This window comes from Palaemon carinicauda, chromosome 33, assembly GCF_036898095.1.
Source record: "Palaemon carinicauda isolate YSFRI2023 chromosome 33, ASM3689809v2, whole genome shotgun sequence".
Taxonomy (NCBI): Eukaryota; Metazoa; Arthropoda; class Malacostraca; order Decapoda; family Palaemonidae; genus Palaemon; species Palaemon carinicauda.
In genome coordinates, this window is record NC_090757.1 from 39,976,779 (window position 1) to 39,986,778 (window position 10,000).

Consider the following 10,000-nt stretch of genomic DNA (forward strand, 5'->3'; position numbering starts at 1 on the left):
AAGAAATTCATGTATAAAAGACAATGAAAACGTTATTTGGAAAATATACAGTATATGGGGAGACCTATCTTGATAATATATATATATATATATATATATATATATATATATATATATATATATATATATATATATATATATACATATATACATATATATATATATGTATATATATATATATATATATATATATATATATATATATATATATATATTTATATATATATATAGAAAACTCACAAGAAAGTAGCAAAAGGAAAATCTATAGAAAAAAAAAGATAATAAACCTTTAAAAAAGGGAAAATAATCAAAGAAATTATGATCAAGGCTCCTATACTCGTATTAACATTGAAGGGATAAGTTGTAAGTATTTGCACATAAAGAGTTATTTTTTTGAGATTCACAAAACACAAGAGTTTAAGATAGATACTTAAGGAGAAATTGGTTTAAGATGAAAACGGACAATAGGTATAAGATGACTAAAATTGGGAAAGGTTTGAAAACAAACCCTGATTTATGGAGAAAAAAAAGTAAAAACGATGCTAATTGTCACGAACTATAAATAATATATCTCTAAAATTTACAACAAACCTCAACATATAGGACAAAGATAATTCAAACACAGTTAAAAAAACTGTAATTTTAATAGGAAATTTCCCGCAAAATTAAACTGTTCTCAGCCGTATTTCAGCAAAATACAGGCGACATTAATTATTATTCTACTTTGTTCTTATTTTTTACGGGTTAGTGACCTTAATATCACTTTTTTTTTTTTTTAACGTCAATATATCCGTTTTTTTGAAACGGTAAATGCCTGGCAACATTTGGTCCAGGATTTTCACCACTTTTTTATGACAAATTTTTAATAGTGCTGACAAGAGAGAGAGAGAGAGAGAGAGAGAGAGAGGAGAGAGAGAGAGAGAGAGAGAGAGAGAGAGACTTACTCGTCATCTGAAAAACCACGATTTGGGTAGGCTCCTCCAACGGTGCTTATACTTTTAGATGGAGTTTTCTTCTTTGATCTGTGCCTGAAAGTATAATAACATTAATAAATAATAAATAATAAATAATAAATAATGAATAATGAATAATAAATAATGAATAATGAATAATAAATGATAAATAATAAATAGTTAATAATAATAATTAATAAAAATCAATAATAATTAATAATAATAATAATAATAATGATAACATTAATAATAATGAAAATAATAATAAAAACAATAATAATAATAATAATAATAATAATAATAATAATAATAATAATAATAATAATAATAATAACAATAATAATAATGCAAACATGGTGACATCATCAATTTCTACTTTCCTATAAATTACTCTAAAGCGTTAGGTTACAGGAAATATATGTACCATGTAAAATACTGCAGACATAAGCAGACACATACACATATACATGTATAAACACACATACATATTTTCCAGGTTGAAGCCCCTCGGCTTATAGCATCCTGTTTTTCCAAATAGTGTTGTAGCTTGGGAAGTAGTAGTAATAATAATAATAATAATAATAATAATATGGGCTACTGTACATGCACACGTACACACGTGTAAATACACATATACGTATGTACACATACAGGCTATTGTCCAAGCACACATACATGCATATATATATATACATATACTTGAATGAATATATATATATATATATATATATATATATGTATATATATATATATATATATATATATATATATATATATATATATATATCTACAGTATATATATATATATATATATATATATATATATATATATATATGTATATATATATAAACATACTTATATATATATGTATATTATATATACATATATATATATATATACATATATATATATATATATATATATTTGTATATGTGTATATATATATATATATATATATGTATATATATATATATATATATATATATCCTTCAATAACCTAAGAAAAAACGTATGAGAGAGAGAGAGAGAGAGAGAGAGAGAGAGAGAGAGAGAGAGAGAGAGAGAGAGAGAGAGAGAGAGAGAGATAAACTCACCGTCGAAACATGAGGAAACCACCTCCTAGTAATATCCAAGCCAAAAGAATTGCGAGGACGCAAACGGCAGCAATTAGTCCTGTGTCAGATCCGGTAGGAGGGTTGAAGATGGCCTCATCTGCGAATGGATCGGCGGCGTTATGGCCCGAGTCAGTCAACTTCCTTTGGAGAGAAAATGATTATTTGTTATGCTAATCATCTTTCATGGATTGAATCAACATTATCATCATCATCATCTTCAGCCACGTCCATCGACGCAAAGCGCCTCAGTTATATTTTGCCATTCATCTCTATCCTGAGCTTTTAAATCAATACTTCTTCATTCATCTTCATCTACTTCACGCTTCATAGTCCTCACAACTTTACCTTTTTTTATCTGTTTTGAAGTGAAGTGTGTCTGATCTTATCTACAGCTTGTAGAGACTATTTGTATGTGGTTAATAGCCATACAGCTACCAGGCAAAACTGATTTACGGAAGTAAATTTCGTAATGTTTTACACCAATGATAAAACTATATGAAATATTTACTTTTCCAGAACTTAATCGTTGACCATGACATTATGCATATAAGACAATTTAAAATCAACTAATATCAGAGTGATGACAGAAAATTCTTATGTACTAAACATGTGCCCAATTGTGGACCACCCTTCTCCCAAACATAAAAGGCAAATCGAAGAAAAAATGAATAGAAGGCAAGTTAAAACAGAAAAATAAATGTTTCCTTTGTAGTTAACCAGTAAACTATATAAATCTCGTGAAGACTAAAATCACTTTTTTTTCTTTCTTTTTTTTTTTTTTTTTTTTTTTTAATGTAAACCTAAGGGAATAAAAACTAAATTGTATCCTACTTATTGAAATCCGGCAGCGAGATCAAGCTGTCTCCGTCAGTTGCGTAAAGATTGACCTCAATCTGCCAGTGTTCTCCTGAGTTAGAGGAAGACTTATAACGTTGGTATCTGGCGTAGCTCCGGTGGGAGGAATGCATCGGAGAACTCTCTTGAACCTCAGTTGACACTTGGATCTCGGGATTGACGTAAACTTTAGAAATCTGGAGGCCGATCTCGTCAGACAGTTTCCCAAGCTCGTCGTCAACCTGCCCTACTTCGGTATCGTCCATAGTTAAGGTAAAGATTGAACTCATGTCCAGGGACTTGACCTGAAGTAATAGTAATCAAGAGTAATTTGTAAATAACAATATATGACAACAGTAACAACAATAGTATGGAGAAATAAGTTTTAAATTGTATACTTAAGCTAGCTATGGAAATAAAAGTTGGTTTTTAATGTTTTTTCGTAACAATCGGAAAATAACGAAAGAAATTATTCCGGCTATTAATGATCGATTCTCTATATGATTGCCGTTTGTGTTACATCTACGGTTTAATAAAGTTATATGGATATTATAAATATACTTGCTGCTGCGATTGCTAGTGTATCTGTAATAATAATAATAATAATAATAATAATAATAATAATAATAATAATAATAATAATAATAATAATAATAATAATAATAATAATAATAATAATAATAATAGTAGTAGTAGTTACAAAAACGTTATATGTTACATCATATTCCTTTTTTGAAAAGATTTTACTGTATTAAAAACTGATATTTCTACGGCTAACCAAAATCTTTAACATGGCTTGTAATTATAGTTTTATATATTCTACATAAAACATCTCTATCGCATTGTTACAAAAGTTTGAAATTTGTTCTATTTATAACAGGTTACCATAAAATATAATTCGTTTTCTGTATTCCAACTTGCTACGTTTTCTATGGTTTCCACGGTGCCCATACACTTTGGTTTGATGAGATCTTGTGGTGTTTCGTTCACATTTTTAATTAAAGATGTGGCTCATAAAAATCAGTAAAACTACGATAATAGTAAGCAGAGGAGAGAACTGATAAAATTAGAATATGTGAAGAAAGACAAAACAGAATAGATAAAAAGAATAATGACCAAAAATTACGAGTACATGAGGGGCCGTTATAAAGAAACTCGGCAATTTGGAACAACGACAGCGATCTAAAGAAAAGAAAAGAAAAGAAAGAAAAAACAGACGAAACAAAACTATTTTCAAATTCATTCAAGTCAGGAAAGTTAATCGAAAGGCATCATTTAAAACGAATATTGGGATTCCTTTAATTCATTACAATTCCCTCGCTGGGAAGGGTAAAGTTGGGGTAAACAACATCCAAGCAAACTTATAAATATTCCAAGCAAGGGAAATCTTCATCGAGATGTCATTACGAGGGAACTAGGGAATATTCAATTCCTATTATTCATACAATTGTGCGTCTGCTGGCTAATTCATAATCCATTCATAATTCAGTTCCCACATTAGGCAGTTATAAGTTCACTTAATTACAATTATGTTACCGCTAGAGAGTTAAAGAGTCCTTTGACTGGACAGACAGTACTATATTGCATCCTTCTCTCTGGTAGCGGTTCACTTTCTCTTTGCCTACACATATGCCGAATAGTCTGGCCTATTTTTTACAGATTCTCCTCTGTCTTCGTACTCCTGACAACACTGAGATTACCAAGTAATTCTTCTTCACCCAAGGTGTTAACTATTGCACTATAATTATTCAGTGGCTATTTTTCCTCTTGGTAAGAGTAGAAGAGACTCTTTAGCTATGGTAAGCATCTCTTCTAGGAGAAGGACACTCCAAAATTAAACCATTATTCTCTGTCTTGAGTTAAGAGTTATTTAGCTTGAGTGTACACTCGGGCACATTGTTCTATCTAATTTCTCTTCCTCTTGTTTTGTTAAAGTTTTTATAGCTTTCATAGGAAATATTTATTTAAATATTTTGCTGTTCTTAAAATATTTAATTTTTCCTTGTTTCCTAATAATAATAATAATAATAATAATAACAATAATAATAATAATAATAATAATAATAGTGTTTTTATTGTTTATATATATATCTATCTATCTATATATATATATATATATATATATATATATATATATATATATAAAGAGAGAGAGAGAGAGAGAGAGAGAGAGAGAGAGAGAGAGAGAGAGAGAGAGAGAGAGAGAGAGAGAGAGAGAGAGAGAAGATTGGAGTTTATGGAAAGAGACGTCATTTCAATTCTGATGTGACTGTAGAATGAGAGGGGGGGGAGGGGAGGGGGAGGGATTGGGATAGGGAGAGGATGAGGGGGAAGAGCTGTATGAGACCCGTTTCCTAAAGCGTCATCGTGCCTAAACTGAGAATTCTGGAAGAACTGAACAGTCGAGTAACCGAGAATTCTCTGCGAAATCAGCTAGCAAATGTGACTATGGCTCCTTGCAACATAAAATGTAATATTTCATAAATAGCATTAGATGCGTATGAACAGGGTAAAATTATATGAAAGAGTTTTATATAGAAAGAAGTGTGCGTACAGACACACAAGGGTGTTTTAAAAGACAAGAATATAAATATATAATTTTCATTCAATCAAAACTTAAATTTTAGCACGGTACCCTGGCCTTGTTAAATACTCGAGCTATCTAGTACACATATTTTAGAATACTATTGAATGAAGTTGCCTATGCAGAAAAAAAGTAATAAGGTAAGGCTTATCCTGTAAAGAAGTGGGAGAAAATATACAATATCCAAAAATTAAACATAGAAAATATTTCCTTATTAAACACTTAGATAATTTTTGCATGTGGTTCAATAAATTTTGTTTTGAACGCTACAAACTCTTCTTTAGTTTAGTTACGCATAGAATTCCTAGTACGTTTTCTGTTAATATATATAGTAGAAAATGGTAAAGTAATGAACTAGAAGTGGTAACTAGGTAATTTACTAATATGGTTTATGTGTGTGAGCGTGTGTATTGTGAATATATATATATATATATATATATATATATATATATATATATATATATATATATATATATATATATATATATATATATATATTCGATTGATAAGACAGAAGAACATATTTACACTTCGTGGACTTACGGTAATGGTCGATTCTTTTGCTGACCACTTGCCATCAGATGCTCCGACCTTGATCTTACATCCATCTCCTTCGCAAGAGAATTCACCGTTGACATAAATAGAACCTGTGTCCTCGATGGAGAATCCTGCACTCTCACTTGTGATGGAGTAAATAATGCTTTCTTCCAATTTTCCGTCTTGCAGATCAGCGTCATCAGCCTGCCAAGACATTAGAAAATGTAAAGTGCTTTGTACTTACTTAATGATTCTGTCTGGAAATTAAAAAAGAATGGAGTCCCGTGGTGATAGGTATTAAGCTATAAACATCAAGCAGCAATGTAAGAATATTTAGGACATAGATTTTGATTACATAAATGTGGAGATTGTATGTAACTGATACCATAAAAGGCTTGAAATTTCATATAGATAGCAAATAAATATTGTAAAGATTATTAGTAATATTTAAGTATGCTAAGCTTACTACTGCTAGTGGAGAAGATAACAGTGGGAATCTTGCATTTCCGGAAACAAGCAGCAAAAACCTGCTTACTCAATAAATTTGAAGATTGCGACCACATTCTAACATGGATGCCATAAGTATACAGAAATATTGCATTTAAACAAAAAAGAAAGATTTGTCTTATTTGAATGATCTTGCTACCAAACATATTTCTCTAAGTAGAATCTGAAATTCGATCTGTGTACCTACTTAAAAGCTTTCTTGTACCTTGACATCAGTCACAGAATCATAATTAGGGTAAAAAATTTCCATAACATAGGCAACGCCAGTCCAATATAGCCCTATAGTCTAATGTAGCCCTATAATTGTTTGCCACATATTGTCTTGCTGCAAAGTAGCATTTGCATCTCCCAGCTTTGCAGAATTGTTTACCGCCGTGTCATATGAGATGCTGATAAGCATATACACCAACATTGTCTTTCTGGTCTTGTCTAGACGGACAGTCCCAAGTAAACAGGGAAAGAGACTCGCTGTCTTTGGTGTGTCAAGGAGTTTCAGCTTCTTCTTTGTACTTTCAATGTTAGTTGTACTGATACAGATTAAACAGTTGTACTAAAGGAGTTGAACAATTTCTAAATATGTATTTCATGTGCCAAACCTCAGTTGAGATTTTATGTCCGCTCCATGTTCATGAATGGCCATAAACTGTGGAAGAGTGGTTGATGCACCCCTCACGGAAGGTTCCATTAAATGTGTTGTGATCCAGCATTTGTCTTCGCAAGATGTCAACTATTTGCCAATGATAATAGCTTCACTATGATAGTCAGGCGCTTTTGTTAAGACAAAGCTCACGTCTTTCTGGAAATCCAAAACAACAGCCGTTTCCTAATTGTGAATTTCAAACTCTGGTATTTTTATAGCAGTTTTTCCTTATGTCATGGAGTTAACAGTATATGCAACAACATCCAGCTGTTCCAGGCGCTGGTATACAGATGTACTTTATCAGGAAGTTGTACGACTGCAGGATCTTACCCAGAACTGGTTGTCTCCACAAGATAGGTGACTATTTCTGAGAATGCCACTGTATGGGCATCCTCTTTGGGTGCGGGTTCCAGTTCTAGTTCCAGTTTCTTGGTGGCCCTGAGGTACGTCTTCTCTCTTTAGTACAGGTCTGTCAAGCAAGCAAAATTGTATTTGAGCTGCTATGAATTGCATCTTTACTGCCGAGTCTTGCAAGAAGTTTTCAGTCATTTAAAGTTTGAGCACATTCATGAACTTTGTTATTAAGGTTCGTTGTCATAACCTGTCAGAGCTCAGAAGGTGGGGTTTCATCGTCACATATGACACAAGTTTTGCCTTTAAGGATGGCTCTACGCAGCTTGGTCTGGCATTCTGTTGGATGAGCACATCATAAAGCTCTTCTTTACTGGTTCTTTCATTTTCGTGTTGTTGAATATAAGGCGATAATTTTGGTGATAATGTGCCTTGTTCACCCTCAAAGTTTATTCAATGCCACCACCATCATCAATTCTGGCTAGATCAAGACCAATAGGTATCTCATTAACTGCATGAGAGGAGGGAATATTAATAAAAATCAGTGTAGCTATCATATTTTTGTGGTCATTGCGTACGTGGTGACTTGAGCTCTTCGCTGTTCTTCTGGCAAAGGCAATACATGCATTAGACGGTCAGGGATCTGCATACGCCATCTTCGTGAATAGTATTCCAGTTATCACAGTGCAATAATTATCAATACTTAGTGAATTAAGGCCCAAGGTTTATCCTTTTACGATCTTAATTACAATCATGCACAATAAGATTATGTGATACGACTAGAATCGAGATTAAAAATGTATGACCTTAGCCCAGTCGTAAATAAATTGTCATTCAAGTCTCGTACAATCTGTATATCATCCAAGTAACCATTGTAAAGCCTGGCTAACTCTTGGTTAGCCTCTCCCGCGACGCCGCACCCTGCCAATTCAGGCGTGGCTGTCCAACTAAACATATATGTTAAACTAACAAGCAATCTACAGTAGCTAACCGATGTGCGGTTTACAGGATTTGGGATACTAAACTAATCACTTAGCTATACTAAATAATTATTTACCTAATACTAAACCCATTGTTGAGCCTTATAGCATCAGTGCCACCCAGCATGCCTTGGTTGTGAATTGAAATCCACACTGTTGGCACGAGGAGGACAGCATGTCCATGGTTCCAAAATTTGAATTCTACATAGGGAAAATGTAAGATTTGACACAAATATTTAAATAGGATAAGTCTTGACGATTCTATCCAAGAATGCAATATCTCTGCATATTTAATGGCGTCCATCTTAGAAAATCACCGTCATTCTCAGGTGACTATCGGGTTTTGTCAAAACAGTAATCCCGACTTAGTACGTGTGTCAATTTTGGTACTTATTTTCGGAAATAAGAAATTCCTCTGAAAATTTGCTGTTATCAGCTCTACTATGAGAGAGAGAGAGAGAGAGAGAGAGAGAGAGAGAGAGAGAGAGAGAGAGAGAGAGAGAGAGAGAGAGAGAGAGAGAGAGAGAGAGAGAGAGAGAGAGAGAGAGAAATTGTTCAACATATTTTGTTTATCTGCCAACCCAAAAATCTGACACTTCTAATCCCAAATTAACCGGAAGAATTTTCTTCTATTGGCTAGCTTTAGGTAAGAGTGATTTCCAACATAATTATCAAACAAATCAACTCACTATAGTCAATTTTTTTAGCAAGGTAGATTTGCAGAAACTCGCAGCGGTGCTTTTTTAGCTCGGAAAAGTTTCCTGATCGCTGATTGGTTGGACAAGATAATTCTAACCAATCAGCGATCAGGAAACTTTTCCGAGCTAAAAGGGTACCGCTGCGATTTGGTGCAAATGCGCCTCATTAAAAGAAACTGACTATAGTCACTGACCTTACCTTTAGTGTGATAACGGGCCCAACGACCTTTTGCAGGGCCACGTCCTTCGGATAAAAAATTGTTTCGGACTCTGAGGCTGGAACTTTGAAAACAGGGGGTTCGTCGTTGAGATTATTGATCGAGACGATGACTAGGGCTTCATTTCTTCAAATAGAAATGTTCATTTTAATTTATGTATGTATACACACAGTCGTATACATATATATATATATATATATATATATATATATATATATATATATACACATGTGTGTATATATATACATATATGTATGTGTGTGTATATATATATATATATATATATATATATATATATATACACATACATACATACATACATACATACACACACACACACATATATATATATATATATATATATATATATATATATATATATATATATATATGAATGCATATGTAAATATATAAACGTGTATGTATACATTATGTAGAGACATATATTATACCATAAATAGCCTTAACATCAAAATATTCGCTTAGCAAAGCGACAAAGATGGCTCTTAAGCAGTTAATATACATATAAATAATTTTAGTTTTTTCTCATGTTACCAAATAACTATCTGACTCTAGAGAAAA

At 32.3% G+C, this 10,000-nt stretch overlaps 1 protein-coding gene across 8 annotated transcripts in view; it reads right to left on the reverse strand.

Moving 5' to 3' along the window:
* Window positions 1-10,000, reverse strand: part of LOC137625934 (serine-rich adhesin for platelets-like) — a 62,842-nt gene that overhangs the window by 14,330 nt on the left and 38,512 nt on the right. For all 8 annotated transcript variants that reach the window (XM_068356967.1, XM_068356965.1, XM_068356962.1 and 5 more), the window contains exons 14-18: window positions 9,400-9,544; window positions 6,031-6,228; window positions 2,901-3,208; window positions 2,049-2,210; window positions 945-1,028 (exon numbers count right to left, since the gene is read on the reverse strand). In XM_068356967.1, coding sequence (XP_068213068.1) covers window positions 945-1,028; window positions 2,049-2,210; window positions 2,901-3,208; window positions 6,031-6,228; window positions 9,400-9,544 — 897 coding nt within the window. The remainder of the gene's footprint in view (window positions 1-944; window positions 1,029-2,048; window positions 2,211-2,900; window positions 3,209-6,030; window positions 6,229-9,399; window positions 9,545-10,000) is intronic.